Source organism: Colletes latitarsis, chromosome 4, assembly GCF_051014445.1.
Source record: "Colletes latitarsis isolate SP2378_abdomen chromosome 4, iyColLati1, whole genome shotgun sequence".
In the NCBI taxonomy this organism is placed as follows: Eukaryota; Metazoa; Arthropoda; class Insecta; order Hymenoptera; family Colletidae; genus Colletes; species Colletes latitarsis.
This window is the reverse complement of record NC_135137.1, coordinates 43228854-43248648: the sequence shown is the minus strand read 5'-3', so window position 1 is coordinate 43248648 and position 19795 is coordinate 43228854. Positions and strand designations below refer to the sequence as shown.

At 45.3% G+C, this 19795-nt stretch overlaps 1 protein-coding gene across 1 annotated transcript in view; it reads left to right on the top strand.

Annotated features, from left to right (window-relative positions):
• The window catches only part of LOC143340795 (LIM domain only protein 3), a 62576-nt gene that overhangs the window by 32019 nt on the left and 10762 nt on the right, over positions 1-19795 (top strand). Inside the window, exons 2-4 of the mRNA XM_076763100.1 lie at positions 2076-2195; positions 2284-2421; positions 3056-3181. Of these exons, the coding sequence (XP_076619215.1) occupies positions 2107-2195; positions 2284-2421; positions 3056-3181 (353 nt within the window). The 5' untranslated portion in view covers positions 2076-2106. The remainder of the gene's footprint in view (positions 1-2075; positions 2196-2283; positions 2422-3055; positions 3182-19795) is intronic.

Below are 19795 nucleotides of genomic sequence, written 5' to 3'. Positions count from 1 at the left end.
TCGTCGGTGGTATTCAGGTTGGTTTCCGCAGGAATTTCTGTGGCCGAATTCCTGTAGACCTAACTCGAAAATACTTCTGTTGTTATAGAATACGCGTATGCTCGTTTCGCGTCTCAAAGGATTCGGTGTCCACTGTCGTTGGTCGACAATGAATTTTTCGACGATGCGAGAAACACGTTTCGTATCCCCTAAACAAAAATCACCATTTCGTATTGTTAATTCTTACTTATTAAACTCGTTTGATATTCTCCCCCTCACCCTTGACGTATTAACGGTGACTTTAATCAACCCATTGTAACAATAAAATATATTAATACCCGACATAAATTGCATCGGGACGCATTCGATTGCTGCACAATTATTATGTGGGAAATTTTGCGTCCATTCGGATTTAATAGTTTGCATAATTTACCCGGCTAGTTGGTTATTCCATTAATCACTACACTCGTAGGAGTATGTGCTTACGAATAATAATTATATAATAATTTATATCGTATTGAACGTATCGATAGTCTGGAAAGTACACAATAGATGTGACGCAATGAACTCGTTAATGTCATCGTTGCGTTCGATTTTCCTATCGTTTCCGATAACATCGCTCGACGAAGACGAAACCGTACACGAATCCGCGAGTTTCTAATACTTCAGTCTTTAATAATTAACGTATCAAAGGCTCGATATTAATATTTGCTTCGGAGTCTCAACCGCATAGAAGATATTAACGTCCCTGTAATATTGTGTCCAGGCTAAGGGGAGAGAACATATTGAAACCGCACAAACTTTGCTCATAGCATTCACGGGTACTCGTAAATATACCGGGTGGCTAAGATCGAACGCTCTACTAGACGCTATTCGAGTCTAATTATAAGCGAAAAACGCCTTGTTCTTCTTATCGATCGTCACCTAATGCTATAATAATCAATGTTACAGTTAATTGTTATCGAGGCATTTTATTCGTAAAAGATAAAATACGGTCATGTTGAATCTTTCCGGTCGGTGCTCTTCAGGAATCTGATACACCCTCAAAAATATTCTATAACTTTGTTATCTTATAAAATTTCAAAATAAAATTTTAGGAAGGTATTTTTAAATAGTTGAATTCATTTTCACGCGTGGAAAAATCTTTGGATTCTAATTGGGATCGGTTCCGATTTCTCGTTCCCTAATTGGGATCTGATCGGAAGTGTAACAATCCACCGATCAGATTCTAATTGGGTACCTCAATTAGAATTCGTTTAGGATTTCAATATGGTTCTAGCTAGATTCAAAAATATTTCTAATCCCGAACACCTACCATTTTTGTTGTTTAAAATAAGTTTGCTTTGTCATCGCTTTAGTTCGAATTTACGACGAATCGGAATTGAATCGATCGAGTCCTGACACTTTGGATAATTTTTCGTGGTTGAAAAAAGTATCATGTTTTCATATTTCATACGGATAAAGATAATTGGCTACTAAAGTGAAACGAAGGAGCGAAAAGCGCGCGATGCCAATTAAATAAACGTTAAACCCTCGAAAATTCGGTTTAAATGGGGCGCAGGTTAGGATTACACATACATACGTCTCTGGGCGAAAACAATTAATGTTTATCGGGAAGCTCGCACAGCCGTTACCCGACAAGCCGGTGGTTGTTTCAGAACCGGTGGCGCTTAAACGCGCAATAAGTGGAGAGAGGGTCAAACTAATTCGATTCTAAACTCTGACCGCATCGCGAGAAAGAGACGGTGGTGGTGGTGGTGGTCGATGGGAGTAGGAAGAGAGAAAAACCACCCCCGCTCAGGATGGACACAGATGGCACTAACCGCGCCGTTAAATTCTGAACCTGTAACTCTAATTGCTCATAGACGAGCCGACCGTTCTAGTGCCAGATGCCGGCGGAACTTGTTAAAAGCACGCGAACGTGATTACTCATTCGATCCTGTTGACGTTGATTTACCGTATATCCAAATCGAGACCGTAAATTAATTCCTCGATGCAATATAATAATTCTGTGCTCGTATTAATTGGTTGTATTATTCGTTCCTGCTGTTCGTGTCAGATCCTAATAATCAATTACGAATTTTGTTACGTTTCAGGTAACAAGAGACACATCTAACGAGTAATAAAATGACGATGGATGTGAGTAAAAGCGAGCCGAGCAAGAACGGAGCTGCTCAACAGGAATGTGCAGGCTGCGGGAAAGTGATTACAGAAAGGTAAAGGGTTGCTCGATCGATCGCATTGATTTGTACACCTTTTTGCGGGGGGAAAAAGGAGACAAACGAATATTTCGTTTCGTTACAGATACCTTCTGAAAGCGTTGGACATGTTCTGGCACGAGGACTGTTTAAAATGCAGCTGTTGCGCGTGCAGACTCGTCGAAGTTGGCTCGACGCTGTACACGAAAACCAACCTTATATTGTGCAAAAGGGACTATCTAAGGTGAGTTTATCGTTCCGTAATCTCTCTCTGTCGCTGAGCGCCAGACAATAGAAAAATCGGTAGTATCGATTTGTCGATAATGTCGCAAAATAATAATTCCATTCTTCTCAAAGTACTTAAACGTTTCATTTCGTTACGTTCTCCGTGACGCCAATAAGCACCGAAGAGTAATACAGAGGGTAAACCGCACGGACGAACCGTCCTGGCGAGGAGAACGGAACCAACAAATCGAATTTTACAGATGAGTTTCCCTTATTGAATACATCCACGTCCCGTATAAACAGGCGAGGGCAAATAAACCGCGTTGAGATCACAAAGTCCCGAGGGAACGAGCGCAGGTGGCGCGTCTGCAAAGAGCGCTCGCTATCCAAGTTCCGTGGCCTTTATTAATGGCCCAATATTTGAAGATAGCATATTCGTGGCGACCGTAAGCTTATTGGTTCCCGTTGTACGCCAACTAAAACTTTTCTCTAATGTCATCGATGCGAGAGGGTCACCGTAGGTCTCGTCTCGTCGCGCCGTTCCGAATTTTCTAATTTTACGCCAGGCTGGAAAGCAATATCACCGAGAAACCGTGCTCCGAGTCTTTATCATAATGGTATTAATAAACTCCCCTTGTTTCTCGATTGCGCAGACTTTTTGGAAACACTGGCCATTGCGCGGCTTGCAACAAAATGATACCGGCCGTCGAGCTAGTGATGAGGGCGAGAACCAACGTCTATCACTTGGAATGTTTCGCCTGCCAACAATGCAATCACAGGTAAGATATATAAAGATATTAAATTCATTCGTAAAACATAAACTGTTTTAAATTATGAAATATTTGTTAGAAAATACCGCTATCGCGTGGACACAGTCGCTGTGTAGTTTAATACATAATACCGGTATTATTTTATTAAATCTAATGAGAGACAGTGATTAAACATTCAGAACCAAGGGTGGCGGGAAAGTCGCTGGTTTCTGCAAAGTATTCGTCGTGGCAGCTCATCCGTATAACAATTTAATTCGAGCCACCCCGAGTCTGTGCCTGGGGGTCTCGGCTAAACTTCTGCAACACTTCGCTTACTTATTCACAACAACCAAGTTAAGCTGAAACTCGTTCGAGTCTGTGTTTAAGTCGAAACACCTCGCTGAATCTGCCGGATGAGGATAATCGCCGGAAGAATCAAGAAACCGAGAATATGTGCGCGTCGTCTCTTGGTCGAAATATTTGATCGACGATCGTCGAGGTCAAAGGGGTAGTTTATTCGATCTACCGATCGTTGTTTAACATTTTCTTTGTTTTCTACGGACACTAGAGAGTTCGTACGATTCCCGCGAACCTAGAATTTCTAAAAAATGAATCCATTATACCGTAAACAAGGAAGCTCTCGGAAACCTCGTCTCGTGACGGGCGTAATTGACGCGAGAGCGTTACGGAGGGGCGTTGAGACATCCAGCAAGAGAGGAGATCCGAGTTGAAAGTCAGAGTTGCGAACTATGCGAGCGACGTGTAGATGCCTGGAGGTGTATGTCAGATGCAAATCATGCCGGCTAATTTTCCGGAAAACTAACGAATCTCAGGGAGTGGGAGCGAATGTACGAGTGCCAAATGCCCGCGGTGAGAGACGTTGGCGCGTAACCGAGCTCCGATAATCAAAAATTACCAAATTAATTCATTTTTCTGGCCAAAATTATTCTAGGGATATTCGATAGTGAACGTTACGTCGAAATTAACGAGCATCCATCGATTTCAAAACTAACCGAGCGGCTTGTTCTTGCTTGGTCAGACACGGTTCAAAGGGGTGTTGTCGCGGCATTTCGCCCGCATAATGTCAAACCGTGGCATTTCTCTGACCTTTCTTGCTTCGACTGTTTCCATCTTGGATTAACAGACTTCCATTCGATCGATCGGTGTACCATGATTTTAATTTTAAACGTAATCTACTATTAAAAATAGAACTACTATCGCGCAAACGTCGCCCGAACGCGAACAATAAAAATACAAGAAATTTAAAAAAAAAAATAGCAGGCAAGCGTGGAGCCACGAATAAATGTTAGCAGCCCGACGTAGGCTTCTAGCCGGCGCATGTGAGAGTATCGAGCCAAGCCGATTACTGCTTAAAGATACGTCGAAAGTATACTTTCTTTCGTGGTCGAAGGTAACGTGCAGCCCTTAAGGCGAACCATCGGTTAGGGGTCGAAGCGGTTGACCGTAGGTAAAACGGAAACGGATGTGGCCGTTGGGTCACGCGATCTCCACGAGCCAAGCATAAAACACCTGAGTTGTTTAATCATACGCTCCTAAGCCGAGTCGTACATCGTAAACTCGTAAGGGCAGGCCTCTTTCTCTCTCGCTCGCTCTCGATCGCTCTCTTCTCTCGCATGTAGTTTCTCCTACCGAGATGTACGTGTCGATAAAAGAACTCTGTTTATCCATTAACAGGTATGTCCGTCGAATTTACGGTATTCGTAAAAGTCATCGATAGAATTAACAAAAATTATACGACCTTTTCAAGTTGTCGTCGTCGTCGTCGTCGTCGTCGTGGCCTCGTAAGACGAACGACTCCTTTTATTCAAGAGCCACGATGGCGGCTTTGTCTTGATCAAAGCTAGAAAAAGAAACGCATTATTACGTTACAAGTAACCTTCTGTCTTTTTTATAGCCCATTTTTAAAAGAAATTATCCCCTTTCTAAGAACGATACTTTTGGAATATTTCACGATAGACGGATGAGCGGCAGTTAAAGTTGTTTAAACGTCTCAAGAAACTCGGAAGAGAACGTTAAACGCCTAAGCTTTTTCAACTTACGATTTAACCGACGAAACTTCAGACCCGTCTTTTGTCTACCTAAAGCACAGCGGCATTGTTGAAGCTGGCATATATCTTCACCCTCGCAGTAGTTCGTTGTTCGTGCTTATATTGTATTTAGGCATTACAAGTTGGGCCGGTTTAATTGTTATTGTTCCGTGGCGCTTATCGAACACGCTGCCCTGCTGCATTCCCACGCGAGTCATCGCCTGGCCTCGTAATTACTCGAAAATCATTAAACTCCCTCGGTCGTGTACGAACGTTGCATATGTAAGTAACGATACGGACATTATTAGAAACGTTCCCGAATAAGCTTCCGATCTTTCTTTCACACAATGCGCCAAACGGCCAACTATAAATACGTATAATGTAATTGGCTGGAAAATAAGTAGTCGATCGAATATTTGTATTCGTTGTACCCAGAGAGGGAAAACTGACGTGACAGCGAACGCGTTAAACGATAAAACGGGCGAGTGTATCGATGTTCAAACGAGACCACCGCAAAGTCACACAATGCAAAGTGAAGTTCGCGTTACGAATTCACGCTCTTTAGGAGGGTAGCAAGGAGAGGCGTAGGTACGTAGGAAGGTCGTAGAGAGTGGAACGAGGCGAGTCGCGTAGAAGGGAGCGGCCATTTTGTTTCCGGTGTCCCGGGACCACTTCCGGTCACCGTCACGCAGTTCTGCGTCGCGTAGTGCCCCCGAGCTCCTGAGATCTCCTTCCACGATTATATTCAAATTAAATGCGGGAGTCTGACCGGTAATATACTGCCGCCAATTTAGCTACAACCCTCTGGAGGGTGGTTCGCCTTACCTCGTTCACCGGCCATCCGACTTTAGTGCTTTGGAAGAATCCGACGAGTCGTTTCTATCTATCCGCGGTGATCGCGCGTGCCGAAAACCTCGAGATTTCGGCCAGCATTCCTAAAACCGGACGTCCTCGATAACTGTTTACATTTAACCCGTGAGGAATTGGCTCGGACGTCAACGAAGAACCTCGTAGCGTCGGAACGGTCACCTGTAATCGTATATCAAAAACATCGATCGAAGGGAAAATTTCAACCATCGAGGAAAACAACACCGGATGGAAGTTTTGTGATCGTCAATAAACGCGCGACAGACAAGGAATTCGCTTCTGGTTTTCGATGCAAAGCTTACCGTGTATCGCGTTCAAGCGCCGCTGCATCCGAACAGTGGGGATTCAGTTGCACCATTTTCAATGGTGATAATCCAACGTACTGGGGAGCCTCGTTGCACGAACCGAACCAGCTTTGTCACCGGATAACCTAGACACTCGCATTGCCGGCTCCGGTAGCGACAGCGATAGTCCTCGTCCGCCCCGCGCCACCCTTTATCAAGCCCTCTCCTCCGTCTACACCCCTTTTTAGCTAGCCTGTTCCGTTCCGTTCCGTTCCGTTCCGTTCCGTTTCGTCCCGTTTCCATCCCCTTCGACGAAACTACCTTCGAGAGCAACTCCGCGCACGCACGAACGCTCCACTCTACTTCGCACAGCACACAAACTCGCGTTAATAGACGTTCCGGTGCGATTATAAATGAAACGCGTGACACGTTGTAGGATCGAATTACTTGAACGATCGTTGGATGTTCTGGTGGAACGGCACGGCACGGCACGGCACGGCCACGGCCAGTTTGCAGGAAATCGAGAGTTGCATGCCACCTATCGTAACAAGCTTCCATTCATCCCGAAGTCATCGTGCTGCATGGCTCGTGTGCTCGATAAGGATATTAAAAAATCAAATTATTTTTCAGTAGGTGAATGTCAAGTGCCAAACGAAAGAAGAACTTTACGTTACGATTATTACTATTGTCTAATCGTGAGTCACAACATTGGTCGTGGAAATATTTTCTTGCCGTGACGTGAAACGTAACTGCACCGAGACACACGAATGCAGCAATTACTTATGCATAGTAATCCCAGTAAAAAATTCTTCGAGTTTCACGGAACACGATAACCGATAGAAATCGAGCATTGCGGTCAAATGGCAACAGGTTCGGCAGAGGATATAGCTGAATCGAAGATACACCAGATAAAACGTTACAACCCGACGGGACGGTTCAGTGGTACAAAGGAAAAAGTGGGGCGCGCACTGTACGCGTATCATACGGTTCGAGGATAAACAATCAAATAAAACCAGACATCAACATTTTGTTGGCCGAATCGAAAATGATTTTCGATATATGTAAAAATAAACAAAAGTAAATCGACAAGGTCTCCGTATGAACGATTTGCGACTAAAGAAAACTATTAGAAACTAGAACTATTGTTAATCCTTTCCCGTGGTACTTACCTCGACGAAATCCGGGTCCAAACGGTAGGCGTCAACGCGTGATGAACAGACCAAACTGATGCTAAACTGCTTTGTAACAGAGATTATAAGAATCGTGACCGACTCTTGTGACATACTGATAGGAACTAAAACTCAATCACGATCTCTCTGTCCGCGAGCCTGGCTCGTGATGTTTACGTTTGTGCCGACCTTCTGTTCGCGAGTCTGGCTCGTGGTAGTCATGTTTGGGCCAAAATCTTCATCACGAGTCAGACTCGTTAATGTACGGGAAGGGGCTAATTTGATTCGACTATCGATGAATTTTTCAACGACGAGGCTTGCCACGATCGAAATCTCGATATCTAGGAATCTTTGCGCGAAACGTTAATCGATCGAGGCAGTTCGTGAACGTGGCACATTTCACGCAGCCGGCACGGATTGTTCACCAGCGGTGCTTTTGGCGCTGACAATACCGCAGTGCACAGGTTGGCCTAATAAAACTATGATCGCCGGATAAAACAGTGCAGTGCATGCTGGTAATTAGCGGTATACATAAATCATTGGCAACGTAGCACGTAAATGCATACACACATGGTAACGTGTACGCGCGATCACACCAGCGCAGCGGGCTGTTGCGAACACCGCACCACCCTTCAGCTACGACAGGCGAGCAAACGAGAAACCACGTATACGTATAATGGGCTACGCGATGTTGCAAACTTGCTCGATACGTGTATCGAGCCGAATCTTTCCTCTTGTTGCGTCAACGTCACCTCCACGAGTGGCACTTTTCACTCGAGCAAACAAACAGAGAAACGGAGAAGGAAAGGAGCCGTAATTTTCAACGAAATTTAGCCGTTTAGAAAAGTATATGAACAGCGGAAGATAAAAATGCGAGAAAAAGGATCCGTTATCAAAAACCAAGAGAGACGGGATAGCAGAGTGCTTGGCGCTATAATTAATTCGCAGTCGCTGCCGACGTTCGCGTCAGTACCGGTGCCTAGACGTAAGCCTCGGATTTTTGAAAGGCTCTCGAGTAAAGTGATGGCTTAATCTCCGGTTTAGGGGCCTTGTTAGAAAATGGACGTACCTAAGCCACGCATGGCTTAAATGGGACATTAAACTCTTCTCGTATATGGTGTACGCATACCCTATATCACTCTGACAAGTTGCGATTAGTTTGCTCCGAGTAATGTCAGCTTACAGCCTTAACGATGCCTCGCACTTTCTAGCCGCTTCAATATTTCATCGCGTGCATCGTCACGTGGTCGTTTCTTTCTTGATTGTTCTCGGATAACCAAACGGAATAATAATATTCTCGAAATAATAAACAATTACAATAGAGTTCGAAGGCTGAGAGTAATTGATACCAGGCGCTGAATACCGAATAACTGGTTACCGACACGTAACGATCGTTTTAACTACTCTTACGTGATTATTGGATGAACGGTAACGGTTGACTCTCTAAAAAAATTAATACAGACTTTGTATACGGTGTACGTTATTAAGAAAAATTCATGGAAATGATATTTGCGTTCGGCGTCGATTCGATTCTTGACATTAGTTGCATTCTCCGGCAAGAACGGACGATGTAGTCGAGAGAAAAAGTAGCGGACGTGTGCGTGCGGTATGAAGCGCGCACGACAGAATAATTAACGAAACATCAAATTCCGTTAAACGTGGGAAATTAATCGAGCAAACACGAAATTAGCTGAAGCCGGCGGCGGATAGGCAGCTGTGTGCGTAGAGGCCGGCACGTATACCTCGACGTTGTATGCGCACGTATGCACACGTATTGGCGTTACGTGGCCGCCGATAAAACGATACCGAAATTGCCGCACCGCGGCGAATGTCGTTATAGAAATTAATGCCATTTCCCTCGGGCTATCTACACACCACCCCTCACCCCCACTACCCCTTCCCATCTTCGCTTAGATTTACTATAACCGTAATCGAAATATTATCGAGTGTATCCGTGGTGCGTGGCTCGTATATGAAACGCGACTCTTCCATTGCTCCTGCGGCCGTTGTTATCGTCTACGATTACCGAAGGAATTCCTTTCGATGCGTCAACCTTTAAACTTCCAGAGTGTTTTTCTCTCCGTACAATGGTACCAACCAGACGTCGACCGATCTCTTGTTTTGCAAACACCGTTTGTATCCGTGTTGCAGCCTGCACGCGTATAAACAACACGCGACGTGCCGCGAAATGTAATTTTTTCTGTGCATGACTTGGCATGAGCCTGGCCAATTACGCGAAACGACACGCCGATGTTCACGGTATCGCCACGTGTAACTATACCAAAATGGATGCCAATGCGTTTACGATGATGCAGGAGAAAAATATTGCATGTCGATAGCAACCACGTTGACGTTGAACGCGTAATCGCGATGGTATGGCGAAAGAAAGGTTTAATTGGAAATTAGTTGGCGAAACTATGCGACGAACGTTTTAATAGCTCGCGCGCGATACTATCGTGCGAATTCTCGTTTGCCCGGTAAGCAAAATTCTTCGAAAAGAGCGGTAACACCGCTGCTGGCAATAGTGGAGGCAGTGTCGCCGATGGAATCGAACGCGGCAGCCAATAAATAATGAGAGCGCGAGAGATCGCGCGTGACCATCGATAAAATAATAATTACCAGCGACAATGCGCCCGGTACAAATTGCCCGTTAATTTTTGCCGATAAACATTCGTAAAGCCGCGTAGAAGCGAGAACCGTATGCACGCGACGCGTAAATAATGGCGAAAATACGATCACGAAAAGCGCATGTACACCCCCGCGTGTGCAAAACCGTCTGTGTGAGCGCCACGAATGTTCGTACACGACACGCTCGAACGTCCGATGCCGGGAGAGGTTAGCCTCGGCGTAAATATCACTAGACAATAATTTCGGATGGTTATTAGCGATAATAAAATCCCAATTTATCGAACGGTGTCCACCCCTACGCCTCCCCGCCCAATCGCCACGATTTATAATCTGCGTTCCGAGTGCTACGGCACGATCGCGCGCCGCAACGAAACAATGCACCAACGTGTTATGGATAGATGGAAAAATAAATTTGCGCATCGATACGATCGAGGATCAACGATTCGACCAAACGTCGCGTCGGTGAGTTCCGTTGGTTACCCGTTAAACGATAAACCCCCGCGGTAAAACAATGCGTTTCAATCTGCCCAAGGCAGATCGCGATGAAACTAAGGCGCGATCCGAAGGCTGTTCCCGCGTAACGCATTGGTATCTGAGTTACAGACCGTCTGCGGCAGACACTCCGTATCTGGTGGGCTGCTGCAGAGTTGGACGACTCGGTATAATATCACTTGTCACGTCCAACGTCAGTTCGGAAGCCTAGACTATTCGGTTACTATCACGGTTGCAATAACAGCGTCTATAGTCGAGCGACCGTATTACTCGCGCCGTTCTCGACAGCTCGTCCATTCGGTTCGTCTGTGACAGTCGCGAAGCATGCGATATTCACGGTACGTCGATATCGTTTGCGTTCGTGCTTTCGCATCTATTAAAACGTTTGTTAAATATTTCATCTCCCGAAACGATAATACTTTCGAATAACAATTTCCCCGAATTATTTCGGTGTTGTTGTTGGATGTAGAAGCGGGTTCTTTGCTAACGCGATAATAGATCGCCGTCCATCCTGCTAACGTGGAAAAGTTCTCTCGACTGGCAGCTCGCAACGCGTCGACAACGTAAACCTCGTGGATTCAGGGTCCCGTACAGTGCATCAATTTCAACTTTACTCGGCATCTCCCCATTTTTCGAACACGCATTTTCTTCCACTTAACTTTCCCGACGATAAGGGCGAGTCGTCGTCGCGATAGGATGAGAGAGAGGGCCAAGGGTTGAAAACTAAAGTTGTTCTTTAGTTCGTTAGGTCAGACTAGCGGCAGACAGGAGTGGCTTTCCGCTTTACTTACGAGACTCCAAGGTGAACGGATAACCTGGGAGCATTATTCACCGCCGAAGAGAACCCGGTGCGAATGTCGGAGGAATCTTTCGAAACTCAACGACGAAACGAAACAAAGTACAACTTGCGGCTATAATATCGCAACGCAACGGCGTAAATCCGAAATTGGTTGAAAGCGAAACGATCTGGTTTCGCACGCTCTGTATTGTCATTATGATCTCGTTAAAGACAAAGTTTTGCACACCTCATCACGAGGGTGAAAGAGGATGCCCAAGGGCCAGTCCATAGATAGCCTTCTCTTCGAGGGCACAGAATGGATTCGAACTCCCAAGGGTGAAATGGCTCATTCCGACGCACTTATCCGGCGCAAGCCGTAGATAACCATAGATTAATGGGGGCTCGGTGACTTGAAAAGCGACGGAAAGAGAGTCGGAGAGCGTCGAAGAAAGAAAGGAGAAAGGAACGAAAGAGCTAGGGCAAAAGCGGATAAAGACACGTGTCCCGAAAAGAGGAAAGAAGAAAAGCGATCTATAAGAGAGGGCGTTATACCTTAGTCGGCGTCCTCGTTGATTTATTGTTTATTGAGAAATATGGCCGTTGCGTTGCTTCTCAGTATTAACCCCCTTCTTCCTTTTATTTCTAACGTTCGACAAGCTCGTTCATAAAAGAGCGGAGAAAGCCACGTTAACAGCAAAATGTCTACTATTATTTCGCTATCGATGACTCGACGAATCGAACGCCGCGCTTTCTTAACGTCCTAACCCTGAATTAAATTTTCATCAATTATTGAATAACACTACAGTAATACTCTGGCTATAAGCAGTCTTCGAAACTCCTCCAGCTTTACGCCAAGTTGATGGACTTTGCTTAATGCAAAGCCGACCCACAGAAAGGATTAGACTAGCTAAACCCGCTAACAGAACTCTGCCCTCTCTCTCTCTCTCTCTCTCTCTCTCTCTCTCTCTCTCTCTCTCTCTGCTCCCTTCCCCTCTCTGTCTTCCCCCCTCTAGGATATTCAGTTATCAAATGCTACCGGTCAGAAGGTGGAGACGCTGTTAGAAGTCAAACAAGCTGCCCTAAGCGAGATAACGTTACTAGTCGTACCTCTAACTTACCGGATAAGGAGGGTATTTAAGTTTTTCAAAACTAAGGAACTCCATTAACGAAACTAGAGTTCTCTTGTTACCTCGAATTTCGATATTAGGCCGTACGTTTCGTCGTACGATGATAAAGTATGGTTTCCCGTACATTAACCAAACCAAGAAGTTTGCAGCAGGAGATCCTGCATCCAACTTCGTACAAGATTTAGTAATTAAACTGTGGCTCGTACAAGTTTGAATTATCCGTGTTCAGGGTCCTGTGCCGGATAACTCTTAAGGGACCAATTTGTTAATTAAGCTTCGAAGTATCCTACCTTCGAATCTCGACTAACCTTCGGTTCGCTCAAAACTATTCCGATATGCATACATATTTGAAAAAAAAATCTTTAACCATTTGAGGGGATCGTTGCGTGGCTTTAATTTACGGCGCGATTTAAAAGAGAATCGATCAAGCTTACTGGAATAAACGTAACGGATAAGTCATCTAATGAGTTTTACCCGCTAAAAGGGATCTCTTTAATTGTGAGCTTAATTTTAGGGTTTACATTCATAACCCTTCCACGGAGAGGGGTCGTATTATTCTGCTGTAGGGTGCAATTTATTAAATCCGTTCCGGGATACGCTCGATTCGTTATACGAGTACAATGCACGGAAAACCTTCGCTGATACTTACATTTCGCGACAAAGAAACACGACAAAGTAGTTGAACGTTCGACGCGCGATGTACTTTGGTTTCCATGATCGTTTCGATCGCGCAGCGACGGATCCGTATAGTTCACTCACGCGAGCCGCTTTAAAATTGATTTTAACGATAGAATTAACATCGAAACAATCTGCAGTTTCCGGTAGAATTACGCGAACGATTTGGATATTTTCCAGTCAAATTACAGGAACGTCAACACCACCGTTGGTATCCCTGTCATCCACAGCACTTGGCTATACGCATCGAGGGCAGCGCGCTCTCTTTCGTGCGTAAAATCGAATCAGTCTGTACTTACTGTCTGTACATACAGGGTGTTCGGCCACCCCTGGGAAAAATTTTATTGGGAGATTTCAGAGGCGAAAATAAGACGAAAATCAAGAATATCAATTTCTTGACTGAGGCTTCGTTAAAAAGTTATTAAAAAATTAAATTAATAAATTTCAAATCATTCTGAAAAAATTATTTTTAACTGCGGATGTCAATTGCAACCATTTTTGATGAGTACACATACACCCGAAATCTTGCGCATTTTCGAGAAAAAAATTCAGTACGGGCGGAACTTTAAACGTTAATAACTTTTTAACGAAGCCTCCATCAACAAATTGATATTCTTGATTTTCGTCCAATTTTAACCTCTAGAATTTCCCATTAAAATTTTTCCCAAGGGTGGCCAAACACCCCGTATATTTTGTTTACTCCTGCAAAAATATTGTACGTAATCGAACGTAATCGTTTAGGTTTAAGTACCGTGTAGAGGCAACACGTTGGCTAGCAGGTCTGACTAATGATAGTATAATCTCCTTCCTGTAACGCAGGAAAGATGTTCCTAGCGAGTCGTATTGGATCAGACGTTATAGTCGGACACATCCCCCTTACTTTGGTACTTTTTCTTCTTTCTTTCTGCAATCGGTCTATAGAAATAATATTATACTCCAACCAATCAGACATACTATCGTGTAATGTATTGATTAAAGAATGACAATAGTTGTTAATCCATCGATTAAATGCGTAGATATTTTTCCTTCTCGATCGAACGTTACGAAACTCAAAAATAGGTTAATAATGAATTATTCTTCGCGAGCCAAGGGAAGTCGAGAATAAACCGAGCAACGGTAGACTAAAATTAAATTTAGCAATCGATTGGAAAAACGAAGAGTCTGAAAGATGTTATCGAATTTGCAAAGTATCGTACAAGGTCTTTTGCTACGCTTGATGTTATCTTTATTGGTAATTGTGGAGATTCGTTGTCAGAAATCCAGACTACCTTGCCCGGAGCTTGATCGCGAAACGACGATGAACCGAGAGAAATGAAACCTCGCGACGTGCCCGCCGGTTACTGTTACGGTTACGGTTACAGGTACAGGTTAACTTCGATATTCGATATCGGTACGTGGAAGATTTCAGAGGTGATGGTTTAGCTCTCGACTAATTACACCGCTACAGGCTACTTAATGTAATTCATGATTAACCCTATTCTTCTCGACGGTTCGACAGTTCGTAGACCAAAACGACTTACCGGATCATGGTCCTCCACTTCCGGTACGGCCTCTTGAATACGTTCGGTCTGCATCAGCCCCATTCGAATTAACCGGAGTTTAGCTGAAATTATGGAGTACGGTAGCGTACTTCTCGACGATGTTCATCGATGAGCACGAGTACGTGCTTACGAGCGGATCGATCGATTATCGGCCACTACCATAATTGGCAGGTTTCCTCGTCATATACACCAATTCGCTTCTCGCCTGGCTTTGTCAAAACTATTTTGTCAATTTCCAACGAAATCGAAGGACCATCGCGTTTCGGATCGGGGCTTGGGTTAAAAAAGACACGAACCTCTCGACGGGCAGGCCGAATCGCGCCGCACCGTGCCGCACCGTAAACGGACGTACACGCGAGACCTTGTGTGTGTGCGCGCGTGCATGCGAACGCGTTATAGTTCGTTCTCGTTAACTGGCAATTATGCAGATTGGGAGCTTAGCCTTTCGAAATGGGCATCGATCGTGTCGAGCATCCGTACTGTTATGCTGGCGCATCCAGTCAATACGTTTCCGTGAAACGAAGATAATAGCGCCGGTCGAATCGAGTCCGCGATTCTCCTTCCTCCTTATTTTGGTCGTTTATCGTTGGTAAAATGCTCGAAAGCGACCAACGTTTCCTGTTACTCGGGCCGCAACGATCAGGAATCAGGGAGTTCGTTGCTGGTAGAATCGAGGGAAGACGGTGCGATTCGCGTTTTGCTCGACCTCTTGACGAACTCTGCTTGGAACGCGGCCGTCAATTTCGAGAGACGAGAGCCCGCCAGGCTTTTCTCGCAGTCAGTGGTGTCGTGGCTGATCCTGAAGAACTGATAAGTACCAGCTCCGGGCGAATGGTAGATTTATTGCCAAGCTTGTCGGTTAACCTCTCGCTACCACCGTTTCTCCTCCGTGTTCTATCCTTGCTTCGAACCCCTCGGTCCCTTTCCCCTCTTCCTGCTCGTTCCCCTCCCTTCCCTTCCGTTCCCTCCTCGTTTTCTTAGCATGGTTCTTGCCCCCGTCTTGTTCCGCGACCGAGAGCGATTCGTATATACACTCCTGTCCCCAACCCAGACGAAACTCGACTTCCGTTTTATTGGCGGAAATAATCTTTGATGTGATTGCGCTTTGCCTCGGAACTTTTTCTCTCGAATCCATAGGGTGACCGATCGATCGATTCGCAATATCAAGAGCCGATTGAGCTTGAATATCACGAACCTCGGGCCCTGTATATTTACGATAACGTTTGTTTTTTCTCCTGTCAGAGTGCGTTACATATTAATGCAGAGCCGTATTAGCATAACGCCAAAGAATATCGGCAAGGAAGAACGCAAGGAGAGTCTCGAGCGTCGAAGGAATTCCGAGGGGAAAAATTAAAGTGGTTTTCCTTCGCTGGAACGAAGAGTAATGCGTTTCAATTGTTCGATAAGACGCGCTATTAAAGAGCGTACCGACGACGAGGACGCGTCGGGCAAGCGTGCCGCGTAGAAATATCGCGACCTCATCTTCCTACCGCTTCAACCCCTTCGACCGTAGCAACAAAGCCGCGTTCCTCAAGGTATCAACGACCCATCGCTGTCTTAATTTCCTTGGTAATCTACGTTATTAATATAGTAGCTTAGGGTTGCCGGCGCGTAATTTCACGCCGCATAGAAATTAATAGAAAGACAAATACTTTCGTCGCGTGGAACGCCCAAACGGAACGTCAAATAAAGTCGGTATTCGAGAATTTCTATTTACAATTTATAAATTTTCTTTTAGTTTTTTTTGTTGGTTTGGATTTGATTGCGAACGCGCGACGGCGTTTTTAGACAGGTAATTACCAAAAAGTCACGCGCGTTCGTTCTCTATTCTTGAATCCACGCTCGCGCTCGCGTTCGGTTCGACGTCGATGGGACGCATGACATGACATAGAGCCCGTGAACATTTCCATGTCACCGTGCAGCGCACGGTCGGACAATGAGTCGCGATTCGAGACGCCGCGCCGCGCCGCGTTGTGTATTATCGAGTGGCATTCCGACGCGCCTCCGGAGCGACATTTAGATAGCGACGTCAACTGTCTGCGGGGGTAAATCTGTCTTGGAAGCAAAGGTAGCGCACTTCCCCCAAGCGCGCCGACAACGAGCCCTCGCTACCGAAGCGAGCGAATTCACTTCTGATCGAATTAGCGCGTCACAGTTCCCTGATACCCCGACAGTCTGAATTAATTAACAGGAGAACGCGCTAGGTAAGCAGCCATTATCGAAATAAAGCATCCCGGTATGAAACGTCCTGACGGCAGATAACCTCCGCGACCAAATCAGATATTATTTAAATTCGCTCGTGTTCCATCGATCGTTTCGTATACATACAAATCCTAATATATACGACTACCTTTTTAAATAGTTTCTCCCTTATTACCAGCACAGACGAAAGTGGATAGTAGTCGCGATGGTTACAAAAGACTACAAGTACGAGCGTACATTTTAGCGGAGAAAAATTTTTAACTTTCTATTAAAGAAAAAATGATGGTTGTCGGCAGGCTGCCTAGGGGCACATCGAGCAAACACTTTGGCGCGAACGAGCAACGTCTTGACTCCATTAACTTCACACTTAGCAGCACCTTAGAAACCCTGGTGCCGTCGGAAGATCTGATTAGGGGTTCGAGTCTCTGCTAAACGCGTTAGTCTCTACCGTGGAACGTCGAAGAAGGTAGGAGTATAGCTCCATCAGGTGCCAGAACGGCAGCTTCGCGAGGAATCAGTGTGGGGTAGCAAAGGTACGAGCGGTTGTCCCTCCATAGTTTGATGCAAATTGAGCAGGACCGCCACCAACTACCAAGAATATAGACGCTTTCTCTAGCACTTCTCTTTCTCCCTCTCTCTCTCTCTCTCTCTCTCTCTCTCTCTCTCTCTCTCTCTCTGTTACTCGGCGATCAAGTAGAAAATTTATTCCTTGCAACCTCCCCACCGCGGCTGCATCTTCTCCCTGCCTCTGGTCTTGACTAACGCCAAAGTGTTGCCGTTTGGGGTTTCTCACCCTCCAATCTCCTACTCGCTCTGTTTGCCGACGAATCTCGGAGGCTTCCTCTCGACTTAACAACATTCAATGTCGCGACGCGGAGAACGGTTAACGACTTGTGAAACAACCCTTCCATCGTTGTCGTTGCTGCTATTTTATTCCTCGATTTTCCAATAGGTAGATAACCAATATTGAAAAATATCAACGTTCAAGAGAAACTCTAAGATTTGATTTGATTTGAAAGGATACTACGAACCACGAACCATACTGGAACTCGTATTAACGTTACTAATGTCGAAAGCGTTTAGCGTTACATCGACGCAATCTACATCGTGTATCCAAACGGGAAATCACAACATCATTATACTATGATCTTGTTGGTTCTTTCTCGTTCTCCGTCGTGTTCCTCTTCGCCGCCTACCCATCTTCTCTCTCGCTCTGTCTCTAATGTTCCCTTTTTATGGCGCACGATTCGAGGCTGCCCCCGGGATCGATTTTACTTCGCACCATGGCACTTATCGTACCCCGTTACGGTGGAGCATTGCTTTTTATGGCGGTCCACGCTAGATGTTCCGATCGCTCTCTGGTTCTCTCGCTATTTTCTTCCCTTCCCTTTTCTCTTCTCTCTTCCCCATCATCCCTCTGCTCGTTCCGTTCCCTTGTCTTCTCTGCTCTCTCGCCCTTTCGGAATCGTAGGATTAAAAGAATGGAAAATCGAAGGGTGATCGCCATCCGCGATGTCAGTTACGAACGCAAACAGATGCTATTTCAATTCATTTTTGATGACGCTAAATCATCCCCCTTACGCGTATCGATCGAGACTCTGACGTAATAACGCGTTGCATATTGGAAACCGCTCTACCGTTCCCGACCGAACGCGAAACAAAATTCGATTGGTCCGTTAGATTGCTTCTCAGAAATCGAACGATAAAACTTCCAACGACGACGTTGATCACAAACTCGTACAATTTCTGCGAAACTCGCGGCGATGCGATCGTTTCGAATGCAGCAAATGGCCTGTATAGTCGTGCAGGTGAGTAGGTAGACTGGTAGGTGCGGAAAAAAATCACGTCTGCATTTACATAAGCGCCGGTATAAACCACTCGGCAGAAATCCCGACATAAAACTGGAACACGATCCCAGCACGGGACAGCACATCCGTTGAATACGCAATGCGTGTACGTACCCGATGCACTGCCCCTCCGACGAAAAAATGCTTTTATTATTCACCGTCGAGTTACGATACTAAGATACACCCTCCGCGTTTACACCTAGCCGAAATTTAGAGACCTTGGCGACGGATGCCATCGCCTCTGGTGTCGGGACTTTCAGCCAGAATTTAAATCGCACGACAAGCAGTTGTTCAACAAAATACGCCAACCGTTGTGTCTTTGGAAAATTTTTACTGGAAAATTAAAAAGTGAAGGAATTTCAATATACAAGTATACTACGTACCTCGTGATATTAAAAGTTTCAAACGAGTTTAAAAGAAAACTGAATTTAACTCGAAAACGAGCTCTATATTTACGCGTATGTATGTATGCACGTGCTGTATAATTACATAGGTGACGCGTTAAAGAATTAGAGAATAAGGAAGCCATCGTTTTATCCTGGTGAGACAAATCGCGGGAACAGGCTCGTGCTATCGCGGTCGATACGAAGTATGTATAACACTCGAAGAGCGATGTTCGCGGCACCTGACAAGAATTCCAAGGAGTCGCGTAGCCTGACAAAACGATTTTCGAGTCCCCCGCGGATCCCGGTGGATCTATTGTGCTCGTTGGAAGCCAGCCACCCTTATGATTCTCGCTACCGTGGCTCTTTAGCATTTTCAGCGTATCGTCCTTTATGCGGACATCCGAAGAGAACGCCCTGTTCTTTGCGCGCAGTTTCAGAAAAAATTGACTTTTAAGCCGGCAATAAAATGGAAAAATGCGAAATCTTTGATTTTAGAGGTGGCCCCCCAGCACCGTGTATCCCACGCACCCATCGGGGGCGACAGTTGGTCGATCCGTATAACCCCCGCGGCAACCTTATTTCTCTTATATCGCAAGCGAA